The following is a 22,375-nucleotide window of genomic DNA, read 5'->3' as shown; positions in this document are numbered from 1 at the left end:
AGAGGGAAAGACGCTGAAGTTGGAGGCATTTTAAATGAATTATTTATGGCGAATGAAATTATTAATGGGGGAAAAAAAATGGTACGTGGAACAGAAACACCAAATGACCTGGGGTTTGGCTCAAATTAGGAATGTGTTTATTTATTCCGATCATACACTTTGAAGATTTTTGTCTCAAACCCCCCTGTTCTTTCTCTTAATTGATGCATGATTAAAACTCATCTGTAATTGCCCGGCCCCCTTTTTCCCATAGCATCTGTCACACACACACACACAGTGTGTCACACACACGCCACGCATAAATATCGCGCGTGCCAATGCGTTCCGCCCGCCCTCCTTTGAAGCTCGAGCTGCGCTATTCCTCGTCCCGCCAACAAGAACGGAAGCCTACAACGATTTCAGCTTGCGACCCACCCTGCACCCTCTGATGGCAATATGGCGACAGAGGTAAGAATTTAATGTATTTGTATTTTTGTATACATGTCCAGTCCACGGGCACGCTGAATGGTTTTGATAAGATGCGCCAGGCAGCGGTTGCAGCTTTCAGCGTGCGTCCTTCCCTGCCGTTCAGATGATCTTGGCATTCCCCAGCAGTTTAAATACAGACATTCACTATGTTAATCAGTTTGGACACGACGCTTATTACCACGTTTTTCGAGACACTCGCGCGGTGTACGTGGCGTTTGAATGAGGCAGAAAATCGCACTGTTGACGGTGGACTGTAATCACATCTTACTGTACGTGCTGTAGTCGTAGACTGTGGGATTCCATTCACTTCTGTATGAGAAGTACTTTTAAGAGGGATGTATTCACGACATTTGATTTATCTCCGGTGGTTCTGGAAGTCAGATTACACCTGTGAGGAGCATCAGCACCATGGACAGAGGCAATGATGTGTGTGTGTGTGTGTGTGTGTGTGCCTCTGTGTGTATGAACACTTATTCTGTGTTGTTTGGGAGTCTTACAGGGCATACTATGTGATGTCCATATAACAAGATTGGCCCTGCCATGGTGACAATGTGATGGCACTGGTTTATGTGCGTGAGGGGGGGATTGTTTATATTGTGTGTGTGTATGTTGGGGGGTGTTTGTGTGTTTTGTGTGTGTGTGTATCTGGTAAGCAGGGTCATTTGTACTTGCTCTGGTAAAACTGTTTTTTGGGGGGTTTTGGTTTGATCCCCACCTCACCCCTCTGTTACATGTTTGCACCATCTGTTTCTGTGACTGTTTTGGAGAATCTATACTTATTAAAGCTGTCAGTCAGACAGTGCTGGGGAGCACCGAGCTGTCAGATTGATTGGAAGTTCTTTCCAGGCTGCCGAGTTGATGGCAGAGCCACCCTGATGTCAGTAGCGCCATCTAATCTCTCTCTTTCACACAACACACACACACACACACACAGACACACACAAACAGAGAAACACACACACTCAAACTTGATGTCCAAGAGCCATCAATTATAGATGACAGATTTAATGTGAACAGCCTGCCACAGTTTGTAACCATCAGAGACGAGCGTCTCAAAAGAACAGCACCGTTTACAGTACATAGGGAGAGAGGGAGAGAGGGAGGGAGGGAGAGAGGGAGAGAGGGAGGGGAGACAGGGAGAGGGGAAGGAGGGAGGGAGAGAGGGAGAGAGGGAGAGAGGGAGGGAGAAAGGGAGAGAGAGAGGGAGGGAGAGAGGGAGAGAGAGAGAGAGAGAGAGGGAGGGAGAAAGGGAGATAGAGAGGGAGAGAGGATTGTGCTGGAAGGATAAAGAGCTGGTAGAAGTCCTTCAGAGATGTTGTCATGAGGGGGTGGAGGGGGGTTGTGCGAGGGGGTGGGGGGTGCGGGGGGGTCGGGGGTGGAATGGGGTTGTGTTGGGGGGGGGGCAGTGTTGAAGAGATGTTGAAACCATGTTGAAGGGATGAAGGATGCACAACTGCAGAACACAGTGCAGTGTATAATTAGCATGACAGTAACGTCGTTTGTTCTTGTCCTTAAGGTCTATTTCAAGAGGAGAGCCTGATGTTCAGTAAAGGTGTAGACATGGTGTACAGTACAAGACAGGGCTGTGGGGCTCCAGATACTTGGTAGACATATTGTATACCTGAAGACCTCTGCTACGTCTGTAGACCTTTGGTACTCCTGTAGACCTCTGCTACGCCTGTAGACCTTTGGTACTCCTGGTAGAGCTCTGGTACTCATGGTAGACCTCTGGTACTCCTGGTACACCTCTGGTACTCCTGGTACACCTCTGGTACTCCTGGTAGAGCTCTGGTACTCCTGGTACACCTCTGGTACTACTGGTAGATGTCCGGTACTCCTGCAGACCTCTGGTACTCCTGTAGACCTCTGGTACTCCTGCAGACCTCTGGTACTCCTGTAGACCTCTGGTACTCCTGTAGACCTCTGGTACTCCTGCAGACCTCTGGTACTCCTGTAGACCTCTGGTACTCCTGCAGACCTCTGGTACTCCTGCAGACCTCTGGTACTCCTGTAGACCTCTGGTACTCCTGCAGACCTCTGGTACTCCTGTAGACCTCTGGTACTCCTGCAGACCTCTGGTACTCCTGTAGACCTCTGGTACTCCTGCAGACCTCTGGTACTCCTGCAGACCTCTGGTACTCCTGTAGACCTCTGGTACTCCTGCAGACCTCTGGTACTCCTGTAGACCTCTGGTACTCCTGCAGACCTCTGGTACTCCTGTAGACCTCTGGTACTCCTGCAGACCTCTGGTACTCCTGTAGACCTCTGGTACTCCTGTAGACCTCTGGTACTCCTGCAGACCTCTGGTACTCCTGCAGACCTCTGGTACTCCTGTAGACCTCTGGTACTCCTGCAGACCTCTGGTACTCCTGTAGACCTCTGGTACATGGGATAGACCTCTGGTACTCCTGCAGACCTCTGGTACTCCTGTAGACCTCTGGTACTCCTGTAGACCTCCGGTACTCCTGCAGACCTCTGGTACTCCTGCAGACCTCTGGTACTCCTGCAGACCTCTGGTACTCCTGTAGACCTCTGGTACATGGGATAGACCTCTAGTGTACATCATAAAACTCTGGCACCTTTGGTAGATGTCTGGTTCAACCAGTAGGTATCAGAAGGATGGAGGGAGAGAGGAAGGAGAGATTACAAGAAGTCCTCTCTTCTCTCCTGTCTTCTTCTCTACTTCATGCACTTCTAGATGACAGACGTAATCAAATAGTGTTTAGAACAGACTCATACTGTCTGCTAGAGCACTCATACACACTCAAACACACATGGAAACACACTGGGCCTATTACCCTAATGAGAAGTCGGTGAACAGGGCCAAATGAATGTGAGTATATCTATTAATAGTGATTTGTTTATGAGGACAGTAAGAGGGCCCCTGGGCTAAAACCATGGAGGATAAAAATATGGAATGTGAGATGGAGGAGAGAGATAGATAGAGAGAGAGAGAGAGAGAGAGAGAGAGAGAGAGAGAGAGAGAGAGAGAGGAGAGAGAGAGGAGAGAGAGTGCAGGATAGACAAGAGAAAGTGAGAGAGCCAAAGCAGGAGAAAGAGATTAAGTTAGATTAAAGGTCCCATGGCATGAACATGTCAGTTTATGAGGTTATTTAACATTAATATGAGTTCCCCTAGCCTGCCTTTGGTCCCCCAGTGGCTAAACATTTCAATAGGTTTAAACCAAGCCCTGGGTATTCTTCTCCACCTTTGAGAAAACGAAATCTCAAATGATCCCATCTGAAAATCTTCCCTTCGTGTCGTCATAAGGGGAAAGGTTACCTCCCCTTTCTCTGTTTTGCCCGCCCAGAGAATTTGGCCCGCCACGCCAATGAGAAAATGAACTACGACCATTTCCTCGAGAGACATCATGGCTTGCAAACGACCGAAGCATCGCAGTTAGCCCCGCCTCGCTCCTCCTTATAGAATTTAAAGCTACAGACACAGTAACAGGACGTCTTAAGGAAAGCTCATACTGCTCGTAGTGGCTGTAATTCTGCACCAAGGCTGAATTTCGGGAAAGAGACTTCAGATACGGTATTAGCGGACCACTAAAGCCTATATAAGAGCATCCAAAGACAGCATGCCATGGAGGGGATGAAAATCTGCAGATGGAGATCAAGATCAAACAAATCAAGGGAATTGGAAGGATATAGCAAATGCATGTGTGTGTGTGTGTGAGGTTGTGTTTGACCTTGTGTGTGAGGCTGTGTGCATGAAGCTGTATGTGTGAGGCAGGTTTGCATATCTAAGGCCGGTTCATCTGCCAAACATCTTGCACTATATGGTTAGCGTGGACAGACTCATGAATGTGCTAACATTCAGATCATGGATCAGTATTCCTGGAGAAGAGCTGGGTAATGACTGTAATCATCAGGACAGGGATGATGATAACATTTAGAGCTTCATATGTCCAGGTTCTATGGAGACAGGGCTTCCAGGTGGAGGTGGAGAGAGAGGGAGGTGGAAAGAGGGGGGGAGGGAGAGGGTAGAGAGGGGAGCAAGAGGTAGAGGGAGTGGGGTGAGGGGGAGTGAAAAAGATAATGAAAGAGATAGAACCAGAGATGGGGCGATAAATGAAGAGACAGAGAGAGAGAGAGAGAGAGAGAGAGAGAGAGAGAGAGAGAGAGAGAGAGAGAGAGAGAGAGAGAGAGAGAAAGAGAGAGAGAGAGAGAGAGAGAGAGAGAGAGAAAAGGAGAAAGAGGGAAAGGGAGAGCAGTAAAGAGGAAAGGGGAAGGGAGAGAGGTGGTGAATGAGAGAGAGACAGAGAGGAGAGAGATGGAGAGAGAGAAAGAGGAGTGGATTTGTAAAGCTAGCAACACCTTGGAGATTTGAACACAAGACAGGGTTGGAGTCGTCGTGTTCCTCTGTCAATACTGAACTCATACTGTGCAGGATTATCATCTCTAAGAGGGAAACACACACACACACATGCACACAGGCACACAGACACACACAGGCACAAACAAACACACTCGTAACTAAGTGTTGAGAAGGGGGGTGAAACTTGGTCCCTTTAAGGGGCCTGTGAGCATGCTGCCCCGGAAGAACATGTGGTCCATGTCAAAGACTTCATCAGTCTGGTGCACTCTGAGAGCCACACTGACAGGCTATCTATGAAGATGGTTGTGCTTGTGACATTTCTTTTTTTTAATCAAACACAAATAAACACACTGGTCGTCTATGAGTGGTGATAACACAGGGAAAATGTCACACCCACAACACATGGTAAACGAGACAGAGTTCATCACAGTTCACCGTTGGTAAAAACACTTAATTGATTCGAGCACGTGTGTAGTATAACTAAAAGCCATCTATCATGGTAACTATGCACCCTGAGTTCTGACTTATTTTTTCAGAATCAGAAACCGGTTTATTGCCAAGTACATTTTCACGTACAAGGACATTGCTTTGTTGATGTTGGTGCAAACAATAAAACAGAACTAGAACTGAACCAAATAACCTTTTTTGACAAGAAGTGAAAGCCAATAGAATGTTCCATTGCAACACCAGTGGCCAGCAGCAGCGCTACGTTTACGCCATTTTGGGTTGAAAGCAACTCGGCAGTCCACTAGCTTGCTGTCTTTTTTGCCAATATCAGCTGCTTTGTTAAAAAAAAACTGAAGATGACAACACAGAATAACGTAATTACTAGAGTAGTGATCATCAAATCCCTTTAAACAGTTTATTTCACAGACTTACAGACAAGTCTTCCACTTTTTTGGTTTTTAGGAAGCGCATTTTCTATTGTGCTGATTTGGGTGAGAGCCATGTATAGACCCTACGTCACACAACTGTCAAGCAGTCTCAACTGCGCATGTCGGTTGCAAAAGACGAACTTCTCCCCGGTCTATTACACTTGGAGTGTCGATCAGGTCATCATATATCTCTGGCCACTGGATTGCAGGGCTTGATATTAACTTTTTGAGGCTCTTGGCCTTTGGACAAATACATTTACGTTTCACTTGTCTTTGCACAAAATTAACTTGACCCCGGATACCCTTAAACAGTCTGACCGAGTGATCGGGCAAAACTAGCCTGGCTAACGGAGGTCGCTTTTTCTCAGGCAAATGACAAATTAAAAAGGCTCGGTTAAAGAAAACCGAGATGCTGGCTATTTTCATTAGGCTCGTATCTACATTAGGCAGTCCTCCCTGACGTTTTTGGGTTAGAATGGAGTGAAATACAACATTGTGCACACTGCCAGTGAGCGACGAGTCTGACTGAGGCTAACGTGTAATGGGGACGCAGTCTCACTCAGATTGCCAGTTTAAACAAATCAGAAAAATAATCGGACCAGCTTGCTAAAAGCAGAATTCCCATATCACTTGAAAGCTACCCTGCTCGACTTTTTAGATGTAGAATTGACTGTAAAACCTTAAAATTATGAACTTTGTGAAATGACGTGAAGACATGGTTGCCGCTCGACTATGCGGTCTGTACCGGGCGACATTCTCACTCAAATTTCAAGACTTTCGTGACCCAAATCAAAATTCTGACGCGACAGATCAATGGGTAATCGCTTTCTCTCTTTAAGGCTGTCCTCCTCAACTTCTTTGGTCTTTTTGAATCTTACTATTTGTATGATACGTGTGATCCTTTTGCCATTTTAAATGCTATCCTTTCCTGGTTTTCTGCAACCACATTGGGCGCGCATCCCGAATGTTTACTAACAAATAATTGGTTTATAGGGCTCGACATTAAGGCTTGTCTGGGACAAATTGATTTTTTGTAGGGCATGTTACCCCGGTTGTTGGGTGTCCAGTCCCTTGTGGCTCCCTCACCCTGGTTCAGCGGTCTGGTGCGTTTCCCTGCCTTACAGGGATTCGTAACAGTCGTCTCAGTTACACTATCAGGGCTTGGAAATACTGTGAGTTGCTAAAGTAGGCAAATGGCTAGTATAGAACATAACATTTCATAATCATTTCAGTAAATCAAGCAGCTCTGCAAGACCCAGTGAAATGTTATATAGCCTACAGCTAGCAAACTAACAGAAGCTAGCATCGACATTGGCATCGACATTGACTCAATTTCGGTAGGCTATCCTCAGTATTTGCAAGCTAGCTTAACTTTTTACTATATCTAAAATAATTTTGTAGACATAATGGATTTTGCCACTAAATGTTGTTGTAAACGTTTTATTTTATTTTATTCGCTTTCTACCCGGCAGAGGATGATTTACGAAGGTGTATACTTTACCGTTGAATATTAGCTAATATTTAACTACGTACATTTAACCGATACAAATGCTGCTAATGCTTGCTAGGTACACAGCTGCCGACGCTAGCTAGCTAACGTCAACACAAAAAATATATATAAAATGATCTGCAGTAGCTATAACTAGCTAGTATGTAACTATCTGTGCTGTTGTCCAGTAACTCCAGTTGGAATATTCACCCCAAAATGGCGTCCGCACTAGCGAAGCGCTCTAGTGGCTGTTATCAAAAAAGCATCAGAGTTTGGCCTCTTGTTCTTCTATACTCTTTGACTGAACTAAAACTAAAATTAAAAAAATAAATTAGACATTTCTAATGCCCTTTCATATTGGAATCATCCTGGGCTTGGTCTATTGGAACACTCGGGCAGGCAGCCAGGGGCTGTCCTTGCAGCCTGTTGAGAAGGTCTGATCAGGTGCTGTCCTTGCAGCCTGTTAAGAAGGTCTGATCAGGTGCTGTCCTTGCAGGCTGTTGAGAAAGTCTGACCAGGTGCTGTCCTTGCAGCCTGTTGAGAAAGTCCAATTTGACCTGGACATGATGGTAACTATAATTATCCAAATGAATAAAAATAAAGGTGCATTTGGAGCAAACTGGTTGTACTATTATTTCAGTTAAGAAGAGGATGTAGTTTGGCACACCTCAGAAACCTCAGTCATACTGCCATTCAGGATTACACCCTAATGTAGTGTTTGCCTGTACATATATAGCATAAACAAAGTAAATATATTCAGCATATTCAGCTTCTGAAACTACTCTGACCTACTGGGCCTTTCTCTGCTGTCAAGTTCCCCCTGCTGCCCCTCCCACAGGGCAGGCTGTCTCCCCTGCTGCCCCTCCCACACTGTCCCCCCTGCTGCCCCTCCCACACTGTCCCTCCTGCTGCCCCTCCCACACTGTCTCTCCTGCTGCCCCTCCCACAGGGCAGGCTGTCTCCCCTGCTGCCCCTCCCACACTGTCACCCCTGCTGCCCCTCCCACACTGTCCCTCCTGCTGCCCCTCCCACACTGTCTCCCCTGCTGCCCCTCCCACACTGTCCCCCCTGCTGCCCCTCCCACACTGTCCCTCTTGCTGCCCCTCCCACACTGTCTCCCCTGCTGCCCCTCCCACACTGTCTCCCCTGCTGCCCCTCCCACACTGTCCCCCCTGCTGCCCCTCCCACACTGTCCCCCCTGCTGCCCCTCCCACACTGTCTCTCCTGCTGCCCCTCCCACACTGTCTCCCCTGCTGCCCCTCCCACACTGTCTCCCCTGCTGCCCCTCCCACACTGTCTCTCCTGCTGCCCCTCCCACACTGTCTCTCCTGCTGCCCATCCCACACTGTCCCCCCTACTGCCCCTCCCACACTGTCTCTCCTGCTGCCCCTCCCACACTGTCCCCCCTGCTGCCCCTCCCACACTGTCCCCCCTGCTGCCCCTCCCACACTGTCTCTCCTACTGCCCCTCCCACACTGTCTCCCCTGCTGCCCCTCCCACACTGTCCCCCCTGCTGCCCCTCCCACACTGTCCCCCCTGCTGCCCCTCCCACACTGTCTCTCCTGCTGCCCCTCCCACACTGTCTCTCCTGCTGCCCCTCCCACACTGTCTCTCCTGCTGCCCTTCCCACACTGTCTCTCCTGCTGCCCCTCCCACACTGTCTCCCCTGCTGCCCCTCCCACACTGTCCCTCCTGCTGCCCCTCCCACAGGGTAGGCTGTCTCCCCTGCTGCCCCTCCCACACTGTCTCTCCTGCTGCCCCTCCCACACTGTCTCTCCTGCTGCCCCTCCCACACTGTCTCCCCTGCTGCCCCTCCCACACTGTCCCCCCTGCTGCCCCTCCCACACTGTCTCTCCTGCTGCCCCTCCCACACTGTCTCTCCTGCTGCCCCTCCCACACTGTCCCCCCTGCTGCCCCTCCCACACTGTCTCTCCTGCTGCCCCTCCCACACTGTCCCTCCTGCTGCCCCTCCCACACTGTCTCCCCTGCTGCCCCTCCCACACTGTCTCCCCTGCTGCCCCTCCCACACTGTCCCCCCTGCTGCCCCTCCCACACTGTCCCCCCTGCTGCCCCTCCCACACTGTCTCTCCTGCTGCCCCTCCCACACTGTCTCCCCTGCTGCCCCTCCCACACTGTCTCTCCTGCTGCCCTTCCCACACTGTCTCTCCTGCTGCCCCTCCCACACTGTCTCCCCTGCTGCCCCTCCCACACTGTCCCTCCTGCTGCCCCTCCCACAGGGTAGGCTGTCTCCCCTGCTGCCCCTCCCACACTGTCCCCCCTGCTGCCCCTCCCACACTGTCTCTCCTGCTGCCCCTCCCACACTGTCTCCCCTGCTGCCCCTCCCACACTGTCCCCCCTGCTGCCCCTCCCACACTGTCTCTCCTGCTGCCCCTCCCACACTGTCTCTCCTGCTGCCCCTCCCACACTGTCTCTCCTGCTGCCCTTCCCACACTGTCTCTCCTGCTGCCCCTCCCACACTGTCTCTCCTGCTGCCCTTCCCACACTGTCTCTCCTGCTGCCCCTCCCACACTGTCTCTCCTGCTGCCCTTCCCACACTGTCCCTCCTGCTGCCCCTCCCACACTGTCTCCCCTGCTGCCCCTCCCACACTGTCCCCCCTGCTGCCCCTCCCACACTGTCTCCCCTGCTGCCCCTCCCACACTGTCTCTCCTGCTGCCCCTCCCACACTGTCTCTCCTGCTGCCCCTCCCACACTGTCTCTCCTGCTGCCCTTCCCACACTGTCCCTCCTGCTGCCCCTCCCACACTGTCTCCCCTTTCTATAAACGAGTGTTAAATATCCTTTTTGTCTGTGTGTGTGTGTGTACAGTTCCACAACCTCCAGGATCTGAGACACAGTGCTTCTCTGGTAAACAAGGTGTTCATCCAGAGAGACTACAGTGAAGGGACTACCTGCAGGTTCCAGACCAAGTTCCCCTCAGAGCTAGACAGTAGGGTGAGCACACAAACACACACATTTGCACCTACACACACACAAACACACACACATTTGCACACCTACACCCACATAAACACACGTACACACATTTGCACACACACACTCACACATATCTACACACACGTACACACACAAACATACGTATAGAGGTGCACAGAGGGGTCAGATCAGAGAGATGTGACTGCCAGTGTCCTTTTCCCTCTCTCCCTCTTCCCCCCCTCCTTCTCTCCCTCCTTCTCTCCCTCTTTCTCTCCCTCTCTCTCAATCTCTCTCTCTCCCCCCACTCCCCCCCTCTCTCCCCCCTCCTTCTCTCCCTCTTTCTCTCCCTCTCTCTCAATCTCTCTCTCTCCCCCCACTCCCCCCCTCTCTCCCCCCTCCTTCTCTCCCTCTCCCCCCTCCTTCTCTCCCTCTCTCTCTCTCTCTCTCTCTCTCTCTCTCTCTCTCCCTCTCTCTCTCTTTCTCTCTCTCTCTCTCTCTCTCGCTCTCTTTCTCTCCCTGTTTTATCTCCTCTCTCTCTGCCACATTTCTCCCTCTCTTCTGTGTGTCTCTCTGTGTCTCTGACGTGTTTGTAGTTCTTCTCAATCTCCCGTCTCTCCAGGTTCCAGAGTGAGGAGCAGCTGTGATCAGGGAGATGACTCATGATTCTAAATTGGTCCAAAAAAAGAGTTATTTCAGGAAAACAGAATGTTGCTGGCGGGGGTTGGAGGAGTGAGTGTGAGGGAGCGTGTGTTTTGTGGGCCATGTTGCAGGGGAACAGGGGGGTGTGGAGTGTGTGTGTGTGATGGAGTGAGTATGTGTGTCCTTGGTAGGCCAACGAACAGCTTGTGTCACAGTGCTCACACAGTTCTGCTAAAAAGCCTCACACTGTTATTTATGCTGTGTGTGTGTGTGTATGTATGTTTGTCATGTGTTTTTGTGTGTCATATGTGTGCCTGTGTGTATGTGTGTGTCATGTGTGTACAGATTGAGCGGAAGCTGTTTGCAGACACCGTGAGCACTCTGAACCGGTACTATGCTGAGGCAGAGAGCATGGGGGGGCGGTCCTACCTGGAGGGCTGTCTGGCCTGTGTCACCGCCTACGTCATCTTCCTCTGCATGGAGACCCGCTACGAGAAGGTACACACACACACTCTGGACACACACTCTGGACACAAACACACACACTGGACACAAAGACACACACCTCAGCCTGCTCCTATAGTAACTTCTACTGCGGTCCTGGGGCCTGTATGGGTCATATCGTATAGAGCAGGTAAATTGAGAGCTGCATCAGATCCTGTTTGTAATGGTCCTGTCTGCCCTGAGAACTTTGGTAGCGGCCTTCTACTCTGTTCAGGTGCACACGCACACACACAGACATAGTAGGCATGCGCACACACTAACACACGCACCCATACGCATGCACACACTAACACGCACACACACTGACCCTGAAAGCGAGGGAACGTGGTCGTGGTCTGATCCAGCCTTCCGCAGAGCTGCTGTCAGGTGTGTGTCCCACGGCGTTGCACCTGTGTGGTCGCCGTGCCAACCTCCCTGCCAACCACAACACAGTGTTCAGTACAGCCGCCGAGGGCACACACACAACCACCTCCACAGAAACGCACACACGAGCACTGACAAACAAGCACACACACACAAACACATATCGTCCTCTCACACACCCCGTTAGACGGGCGCTTTGTTCAGTTGTGTGTCTGACGGGGTGTGAAGTCCCAGCATGCACCTCTCCTGATATCAGTCACACACCTATTCTATCTCCATCCTTCTACTTCCTCCAGTAAACACAAACACACACACGCAAATACATGGCTCACACTCACACACACACACAGTTGACACACAGACACACATGAACGCACAAACACCCTCACATTAGCACACACACACACGCAGCTCTCTCTCACACACTTTACACACACACTGGAAGCTGACACAATGAACACGTTGGCATTTTGAAGTCGAGCAAAAGTGGCCTTCCTGGCTCTCCTTTCATGTGCTCGTCAGACGGGAGATGTTGCGGAGATGTGGAGATGTTATCAGGCTGCTTTAGAGGAGATGTGGAGATGTTATCAGGCTGCCTGAGAGGAGATGTTTATTTCTCCTGGAGCTGGAGATCTGTGCTTGGCCCTCTGATGACACTGATAAGACTGCACCCACCCAGCACGATGTTCACACGCAGCAGAGCACGTCATTTACTCCCCTGTGAAGTGCACACACAGCACGCACACACAGCACGCACACACATGCACACACACAAACACACCCGCACAAACACAGCACGCACACACAGCACGCACACATGCACACCCGCACAAACACGGCACGCACACACACCGCTGCACATGCACACGCATGCACACACACACACACACACTCAACACACACATAAACACTTTGCTCACACACTGCACACACACAGCATACGGCACAAAGACACACACACACCTAACATCGTAACTCTTCTTTCACTATGAGATCCATCACATTAGACAATTTTTCATGGTTCACATTACTGAATACACACACAAACAGTGTGTTTGTACAGATGAAAAGAGGTGCATTCAGGCAGCCTTCCTATAGTCATAGCTACTGAGTACTGTTAAGGATAATATTAAGCCTGAATTATGCTAATGATGCTCAAAAGCATGGGCAGTAAGCCTGAATAACCTAGCTCTAACTCTGCGAAATGCACGGGTGATTGACTTGAATGAGATAGCACTAATGAATCATGGACATGAATAAACTGGAGATGTCAAAGCTGAAGGCATGGATGAGAGGCCTGAATAGGCTAAATAAGACGCTATGCTACATGCTATCCCAGCGTGACCAGATATCTATCTTACTGGAACACTCAAAACGAGATCAAGGTCTCCATGTTGGCCCTCTAAAGTTTCTCAATTACTTGTGTATTAGTTATGTATATAGAAGTGTGTGTGTGTGTGTGTGTGCAAGTGTGTGAGTGAGTCTGTGAGTGTGTGTGTGTCTGTGTAAGCATGGGTAAAAGTGTGTGGGTGTTTGTGTGTGTGTGTGTGAGTGAGTGAGTGAGTGTCTGAATGTGTGTTTGCAGCATCATGTTGGAGCATCTCTCTGCTCTGTGTGTTGCTCTGAGGCCAGCTGAGGCAACGTCCACTTGAGAAACCCGAGAACCTCCAGCACAGCTTCGCTCTGCGGTGCAATCCAAACACCCTGTCCTGCTCACCTCCACAGCCCCTTCCACCTGCCCGCATCCAGCCTGGGACAACCACCTCAGAGCAGCACATGGAAAAGTCCAAAGGGAATCAATTATACAGCCCAAATTGAAGCCCAGTTGATAGAAGATCAGTTTTACTGATCTAATGCTGTCGAGTTCAAAAAGGGTTGTCGAGTTAGGATTTTGCTTGGAGAAGCAATGACAGTCAATAATACTCGGATGATTAATTAGTCTTGCAACATTTGAAAGGTTGTCAATATAGCGTGTCTGTCTGATTATATAGCAATGTCATCTTATTCCACTGAGGTTGCTTTGCGTTGTCTTGCCCAAAGAATTTCAGTGCTCAGTCTGACCTTGTGTTGTTCTGTGCATCTGACAATAAAAGACCTGAACTTGAACTATGTTTGTATCTTCCTCCCTTACCCATTGTCTCTCTCTCTCTGTGTCTCTTTCCTTCTCTCTTTTGCACCATCTCACTTTCTCTTTCTCTCACCCTCGCCCGCCCTCCCCCAGGTCTTGCAGAAAATCTCAGGCTACATCCAGGAGCAGAATGAAAAGATCTACGCCCCCCGAGGTCTCCTCCTCACTGACCCTGTCGAGAGGGGCATGAGGGTCGTATCCTTCCATTCGCTTCCCTTGCTCTGGGTTTCAACACGCTACCAATGCCCTCTGGTGCAGCTTTGCGGTAGGTCTTGGGCCCTCTGGTGCAGCCCTGCGACAGGCCTCAGACTCTCTGGTGCAGCTCTGCGGTAGGCCTTAGGCCCTCTGGTGCAGCTCTGCGGTAGGCCTCAGGCCCTCTGGTGCAGCTCTGCGGTAGGCCTCAGGCCCTATGGTGCAGCTCTGCGGTAGGCCTCAGGCCCTCTGGTGCAGCTCTGCGGTAGGCTTCAGGCCCTCTGGTGGAAGCTTCCCTTTCCTGCTCTCCAGTTTTCATACCATTCAAATGATGCTGATAGTGAGAATGTGTACAGAGGACCATCACTCATGTTTGCAAGCGCCTTGTGCATGTGCCGTTCGCGTGCCTGCCTGCGTCCGCGCGGTGTTGACCCTTGACCCCGCCCTCCCCAGATAGAGGTGAGCGTGTACGAGGACCGGGACTCTGGCAGCTCCAGCCCCAGCGGCAGTGTGTCGTCTGCGGGCAGCGCCTCGCGGTGACTGGAGGAGCAGCACCAGGGCTACGGGTATCCTTTCCACCACCACCACAGGGCTGCCGGCTCGCTCACCAACATCCGCATGCTGAAGCATGAGAGCACGCGTTTCTGACTCCCCCCACAGCGTGGCGTCCTCAGAGGTGCGCTCGATTTGGCTCACAGTGTTCCAGCGGCTGTCATCCTGGACTTCTGTGAGCTAAATCAAGGGTACCCGGAGCTGTGGAGGGTTCTGACCAGGGTCTGAGACAGTGACCTGGCCTGTGAGGGGTCTGACCAGGGTCTGAGACAGTGACCTGGCCTGTGAGGGGTCTGACCAGGGTCTGAGACAGTGACCTGGCCTGTGAGGGGTCTGACCAGGGTCTGAGACAGTGACCTGGCCTGTGAGGGGGTCTGACCAGGGTCTGAGACAGTGACCTGGCCTGTGAGGGGTCTGACCAGGGTCTGAGACAGTGACCTGGCCTGTGAGGGGTCTGACCAGGGTCTGAGACAGTGACCTGGCCTGTGAGGGGTCTGACCAGGGTCTGAGACAGTGACCTGGCCTGTGAGGGGTCTGACCAGGGTCTGAGACAGTGACCTGGCCTGTGAGGGGTCTGACCAGGGTCTGAGACAGTGACCTGGCCTGTGAGGGGGTTTGACCAGGGTCTGAGACAGTGACCTGGCCTGTGAGGGGGTCTGACCAGGGTCTGAGACCTTGACCTGGCCTGTGAGGGGGTCTGACCAGGGTCTGAGACAGTGACCTGGCCTGAGGGAGGAAGCTACTGGTCTCCACCCCTCTGGAAACCAAAGGAGGAAGGGATCTGGAGCTGGCACACACACACTCAGTTAAGGCAAACCAGAACACAAGATTGCTAGGACATACACACACATACCATCTACTCACACACAATATAAGTCTAGAGTATTGTACATCATCAGGTCTGGATAGTCTTTGCTATGATTATATGAGTATTACCTCTCTTGTTTGGCTGCTTGGCTGGCTGGCTGGCTGGCTGCTTGGCTGGCTGCTTGGCTGGCTGGCTGGCTGCTTGGCTGGCTGCTTGGCTGGCTGGCTGGCTGGCTGGCTGGTTGGTTGGCTGGCTGGCTGCTTGGCTGGCTGGCTGCTTGGCTGGCTGGCTGCTTGGCTGGCTGGCTGCTTGGCTGGCTGGCTGCTTGGCTGGCTAGCTGCTTACTCTATGCTCTTATACAGCATTTGGCTGCAACATCAAAAGATGAGGAGAGAGCACAGTGGATTATTTACCTTGCTCTCTCAGAGCATTGGAGCCTACTGATCCACATCACAGCTGCAGGTCACGGGACTGAGCACACACACACACACACCTGTGGCCATGCGTTCCTGCACACACAGATCCTGGCAGGCGCAGGGCAGACCCAGGCCAGGCAATGTTCTCTGTGGTTTCAGCTCATTGGGAACACAAGCAAACTCTGAACCTTTAAAAGCATGCTTGTGTGTGTGTGTGTGTGTGTATACAGCCCCTGCTCAGGCCTGTAGCAGATGAAAGCTTGCTAATTGCAGGTTGTTCAAGAGGGGGTCAGTGAGGCTTGTATAAAGTGTGTGTGTGTGTGCATGCCCGTGTATCTGGGTGTACTTGTGTGTCGTTATAACGTTTATTTAGACAGATTTGGTTCAGTAGAGATTGGCTCAGGGTTCGAGGTTAGGCTCTACAGCTGTTTAATGAGAGAGCCCTGGTCTCTCTGAGGCTGTACTAGTGTTAATGACAGCCTGAGGTGTGTGTGTGTGTATACGTGTGTGTGTGTGTATGTGTGTGTGTGTGGACAGAATCGGAAGCTCTAATTGAGTGTCTGCCTGCCAGGACTCTGCAGAATGGCTGCTGTAAGTACAGTTGAATCCAGGGAGTACAATTAAATTTGAGCAGCTCCACCTAGGCTGACCATGATGTTGAAAGCAGGGTGGGGCGACACGGGAGTGCGATTCCGGTGCTCCAGATGTGTCAAAACCTGATGTAGCAAAGCAGGTCAGGTAACTAATACACACACACGTACTGTACGCTCGAAGCACACACACACAAACAAACACTGACAAACAAACAGATATACAGATACACTCATACACATTACCACACACACTACCACACAAGCGCAATCATCCACACTCAGTAGGCCGGATGTACATTCACATGTACTGCCTGCTGTAGACCACAGCTATCCAACTCTGAGTAGACAGGTTGTTGCTAAGCAAGGATTCCAGTCCTCTTCCTCACTGTTATCCTCCTTTCTCTTCATTTTCATCCCATAATAATCACATTATTAAAATCAACTTGAGTTTTTTCAACCTGGAGTTTCTCAGTCGAGTTTCATAGTTTTATTGCCCTCTACAGGTGATTAGGAAAAGTGCTCCTTTAACTCCAGAAAGTGCACTCATTACACACTGATCTGTCACACTGATCTCAGACCAGCAGTAAAATCGCTTGTGCTATAGTCTCCTGTTCAGTCCACCCTCTCACTGTTCTCAGACCAGCAGTAACAGTGACCTCCTGTTCAGACTTCACCCTCTCACTGATCTCAGACCGGCAGTAACAGTGGCCTCCTGTTCAGACTTCACCCTTTCACTGATCTCAGACCAGCAGTAACAGTGGCCTCCTGTTCAGACTTCACCCTCTCACTCTGATCTCAGACCAGCAGTAACAGTGGCCTCCTGTTCAGACTTCACCCTTTCACTGATCTCAGACCAGCAGTAACAGTGGCCTCCTGTTCAGACTTCACCCTCTCACTCTGATCTCAGACCAGCAGTAACAGTGGCCTCCTGTTCAGACTTCACCCTCTCACTCTGATCTCAGACCAGCAGTAACAGTGGCCTCCTGTTCAGACTTCACCCTTTCACTGATCTCAGACCAGCAGTAACAGTGGCCTCCTGTTCAGACTTCCACCTCTCACTGAACTCAGACCAGCAGTAACAGTGGCCTCCTGTTCAGACTTCAAACTCTCACTCTGATCTCAGACCAGCAGTAACAGTGGCCTCCTGTGCTTCTGATGCCTCTGCGTTGTATCCCTGTGGAACGGTTACCCAACCTGGAGCTGACGGACCAATAGAAAGACTGATCACTGCCTACGAGCGATCGGGTAGCTCTATGGGCATGTATATATAACCACCAATCAGTGGTTAATGTTTAAACGAACATGTAAATGTGACTTCTTTGTATTTTTGTATCGTCTTTATAGGAAGATAATGTTTCATGAACCCCTTTACATCACTAACGATCCCTTGACCTCAACCTGACCCCTGACCCCACACAGTCCCTGACCTTTGACCCCCCTGTGCTGTGTGATGCGGTGTGAAGGCCTCCCGGTTGAGACTGCATGCCACGCCCTCTGGTCTGGTGTTAATGTGATGTACTGGGAAACATACCTGTTTAGCACGATAACCAAGCAGACAGGAAGGATTAATACGATGATGAGGATGATGTTAATGTTGATGATGAACCTGTTAAGAATGATTTTCCTGAGGAAGATGATGATGATAATGGTGATTAAGAGGATGATGGTGATGATAAATCATGCCAAATGTGTTCCTTGTTTGTTGGGTCACAGTTCTACCAGCTAGTCATGTATGTAGCATGTTTATTAAGGATGCACAAATATAGTGACCAAATAATAGAGAAATAAGAAACTGCAATGTGAGAAATATATAGAGGGGATTTCTGATTCAGGTTGCTGTGAACACTAAGGATGTTAAGTCAAGTAGTTAAAAGTGATAAGATGTCATGCCTCACTGTGTATAGTGTCCACATGAAGATTATATATTTCTGCCCTGTCATGGATTGGTGACAGGAAGAGATGTAGCTATGCTGTTTTTATTGTTCTCTTTGATTATTATGACATGGTTGTTGTTTTGAAAAGTGAACCAACGGTCAAATCTAGTCTTCCAGTCCTGCAGGGGGCGGCAGTGAGAACCTGACCCACTCTGGACCCAAACAGAACCAGAACCGCCTGAGTGGTTCAGTCTAAGACAGGAAACCAACTTCCTCCTGCTACAGAGACAAAAATACCATTCGTAAATGGCCTTGATGCTATTTATGTATTTGCAGATTCTTATTTATGTATTTACATATTTCTATTTATATGTTTACGAAGTCAGAGTCATGTGTTGGACTTTTTCACTGAGATTACTATTGCTGTAAGAATAAAAAAAAAATACTAATAAACTGAAGTTTAAAAACTCTGTGAGATAAAAATGTTGTGTTATTGGTGGAGGCTGGGTTTAAGGTTGGGTTAGAGGCAGAGTTCCAGGCTGGGTTAGAAGCTAGGTTTGTTGTAACAGCAGGCAGCTGGTGTTGTTTTTGATATTGCTGAAACTCATGGTCCATCAGAAGAGAGAGGAGAGAAGAGAGAGACCTCCTTCAGTCTGGAGGCCAGGAGACCAGGACAGTCTGGAGGCCAGGAGACCAGGACAGTCTGGAGGCCGAGAGACCAGGACAGTCTGGAGGCCAGGAGACCAGGTCAGTCTGGAGGCCGAGAGACCAGGACAGTCTGGAGGCCAGAAGAGCAGGTCACTCTGGAGGCCAGGACATTCTGGAGACCAGGACAGTCTGGAGACCAGGTCAGTCTGGAGGCCAGGAGACCAGGTCAGTCTGGAGGCCAGGAGGCCAGGTCAGTCTGGAGGCCAGGAGGCCAGGTCAGTCTGGAGGCCAGGACATTCTGGAGACCAGGTCAGTCTGGAGAGCATTTCAGTCTGGAGACCAGGTCAGTCTGGAGGCCAGGACACATCACTCCTCTTCTCTCTCTACTTCTCCATCGTGAGCATTGGCATAAACACAGTAGTTGAATAAACATGGTGGTTTGCCAGCAGGTTTATGACAACCCCCTCAACTCTTTATTTACACAAACACATACACACTCTCCTTCTCTCTATCCATCTTAATGCCTAACAGAGTCTTCAACCACTTCTTGGCACATCCTAAAATATATTTGCTTTCTTTCAAAACTGTGTGTCTGTGGCTGAAAGGGACACAGTGTCTGTGTGTATGTAAGGTGTCAATCAGTCATTGCTTTCTCGTTAGTTCTCATGAGAGTAGAGACAGAGAGAGACGGAGAGAGGGGCAGATAAAGAGAGATAAGCAGGTCCAGGTCCAGTAGCATGTTGAGGACGGCACATGCTAACAGATAGATGAGGAGTAGGAAGAAAATAGGTTAAAAGAAGCACAGATTCAGGAGAGAAGGAGGAGAGAAGTGAGCAGAGTCAGAGAGACGGGAATAAGGAGAGGAGGGATGAAAGAGACAGGAGAGGTGGAGCGAGGGAGGAGACATGCAGGAGAAGGGAGAGAGGGTGGAGAGATGTAGGAGAAGAGAGAGAGGGTGGAGACATACAGGAGAAGGGAGAGAGGGTGGAGAGGTGAAGGAGAAGGGAGAGAGGGTGGAGAGGTGAAGAGATGCTGGAGAGAGGGTGGAGAGGTGGAGGAGAAGGGAGAGAGGGGTTGAAAGGGAGAGGACAAATGAGGATCGAGAAGAGAGATGAAAGGTACACAAAGACCAGGAAGAGGGGAGAAGTGAAGCGAGGGAGGAGAGGGAGAGAGACGGAGGAGAGAAGGAGAAAGGGAAGAAAGGAGGAGGGAACTCATAATGTCTTGAACAAACAGAAGAAACAGCACCTGGAGAAAGGTCATGCCGACAATCCTTTCTCTGTCCCCTTACACACACACACAGAGGCACTCTGAGTTGAAAACACGCAGTTCTTCTGATCCTCAGCATGACATTTCTTGTGCCGGAGCAGATGACTCCAGGGCAGGGAGCCCCTTTGAGGAGACGGGTGGAACGGCCTGGAAACTACAACCCCCAGTTCTTTCCACAGGCACGGCCACAGTGGGTTTATTGTGATTAGCAATGTTGGAACTATCCACTCCCATTGGCTGAGTGCTTGTGAAGCCTCGCCCACCAGCCTGTTGTCGTTGGCCAGAACATCGGCAGGTTTATTTGACTCAGAGTGATTGACAGCTGGCTTTGTTGTGTCTGCCGGCGAGGCTTCCCTGCCACATCCCTTAATGCTCGCTGCCTGGTGTCCTGGCGCCAGAGAAGATGTGATGTTTTTTTGTTCCTGGCTCATATGTTTGAACTCTGAACTGGGGATTGTTGTGCAACTGGCTTTCCTGCCTAGCGAACAGCTAGGGTCAATTCATGGTTTTGTGTCGTTCTGAGCTTTGATGGCTGTCTGGGTGTTCTGACTGGGCTGTACTGGGCTCGGGGCGGAGGTTTTCAGAGTTGGAGCTGAGTAGAACCAAGCCAAGAAATGAGAGGGGGAGGGGCAAATAAAAAAAAAGGAGAGAGAGATAACTGAGGACAAGGCTGAATGAGAGAAGGGATGGAGAAAGGAAAGAGAGAGAGTTAAAGGAGTCTGTCTATTCTTCATCCGACAACAGAAATACGAGGCCACACATTGAGACAGAAGAGACAAAGAGAGAGAGAAGGGGGGAAAACGGAAAGAAAGGAGACACAGAGACTGCTAGGTAAAGAAAGAGAAGGACAGAAAAAGAGACAGGGACAGAGAGAACGATAGACAGATGGAGGGAAGAAGAGGGAGGAGAAAGAGATGGACTGGCGGAGAACCTAAGGAACTGCTTCTCATCCTGTCGGTTAGTGGAAGAGACCACCCCGTGTTCTCAAACTCAGGTCCATGTCATTTCCTAATCACAAGAGAGGCACCCTTTGTCGTGCTAGGCTCCGAAACAGAACACAAACATGAGGAACCTGACTCCTGTTGCTATGCTGGAGAGGGAAAGATATGGTCTGTGTCAGAGTGTGTGGAGCGGCACCAGTAAAACAGATGACATCACGGTGACAGCTTAGTGACGATGACTGGCATCTGACTGCTGGGCTGAGTGACAGAGACTGTCCTGTCTCCTGTCAACCATGAACAACTAGAAAGAGCCAGATGGGGTATGTTTGTGTGTCTGTGAGTCTGTGAGTCTATGTGTGGAAGCTGTTGAATGTACTTCATTCACCTTTGTCAGCACTCAGTGGCACAGTTAAGTAAAAGAAAAGAGTGGAAGAGAGGAAAGGAGGAGAGGGGAGAAGGGGAAGGAGATGAGAGAAGAGGGGAGAGTTTAAGCTTCTCTTCAGATATAAGGAATGTAATGTTGCATTCAGGACCAACAGACCTCCCAGACACTGACCCCCTATCCACCGCACACACAACCTATCCACCGCACGCACACAACCTATCCACCGCACACACAACCTATCCACCGCACACACAAAACACCAATTGCGCAACTTCACACTTTGTGGAGCCAGTATTTCTCTGCTCTGGTGTTTGAGCTTGTTCATAATCACAGAGGACTGTGTTTAGAGATCTGGAGAGCTTTTCCATGACACACACTCTTACACAGAGCGTCCAAAGCTTACAGTCATGACATACGCACACAAAACAAAGTCCACACACACACACACACACAAAGGGACATCCTTTCGCACAGCTGCTTAAGCAAAGAGAGAGAAAAACAGATGTTCCTTCTGGTCTAGGCAGCCGGTCCCTCACACACACATCTGCAGCTTGACTCGTAGGTAAAAATATCTATTTGAATGAGGTATCAGGGATTCAATGGATTCCTCCAACGCTGCAACTCCCTCTAGTTTCCTTCACAGTTCACACTCAGGCCAATCACATCGACGTTAGTTTTCTCTCTCCTCCCCCCGTTGTTCAGCTTTGGTTGGTTCTGTATCTTGTAAGACCTCGTTATTCGCCAGACTATGGAATCAGAACCCCAGCGACTCTCGTAGTCCCTCGTGACACGTTCTCCAGCTGACTGTGTGGAACGTGACTCCAACACCGTGGTGGACCCAAACATATATCCTTGGAGTTCTGGGAGGGAACATATTTACATATCCCTCGTGGGCCATGTTGGGGGACCGTGTTGTACGAGTACTGGAGTTCCCTCACCAAGGAGACAGCGAGAGAGACACACACACGTATACA

General features: G+C 50.1%; 1 protein-coding gene across 1 annotated transcript; it reads left to right on the top strand.

The window, feature by feature from the left end:
- Positions 1-374: 374 nt before the first annotated feature.
- LOC124464952 (golgin subfamily A member 7B-like) lies at positions 375-14,616 on the top strand. The gene is made up of 5 exons (XM_047016889.1): positions 375-447; positions 9,982-10,107; positions 11,074-11,226; positions 13,817-13,918; positions 14,369-14,616. The coding sequence occupies exons 1-5, from the start codon at positions 436-438 to the stop codon at positions 14,453-14,455; spliced, it is 480 nt and encodes a 159-aa protein (XP_046872845.1). The 5' UTR covers positions 375-435; the 3' UTR covers positions 14,456-14,616.
- Positions 14,617-22,375: the final 7,759 nt, after the last annotated feature.

This window comes from Hypomesus transpacificus, unplaced genomic scaffold (genome assembly GCF_021917145.1).
Source record: "Hypomesus transpacificus isolate Combined female unplaced genomic scaffold, fHypTra1 scaffold_425, whole genome shotgun sequence".
Classification (NCBI taxonomy): Eukaryota; Metazoa; Chordata; class Actinopteri; order Osmeriformes; family Osmeridae; genus Hypomesus; species Hypomesus transpacificus.
The sequence above is the reverse complement of the archived record's forward strand: the minus strand, read 5'-3'. Positions and strand labels throughout refer to the sequence as shown.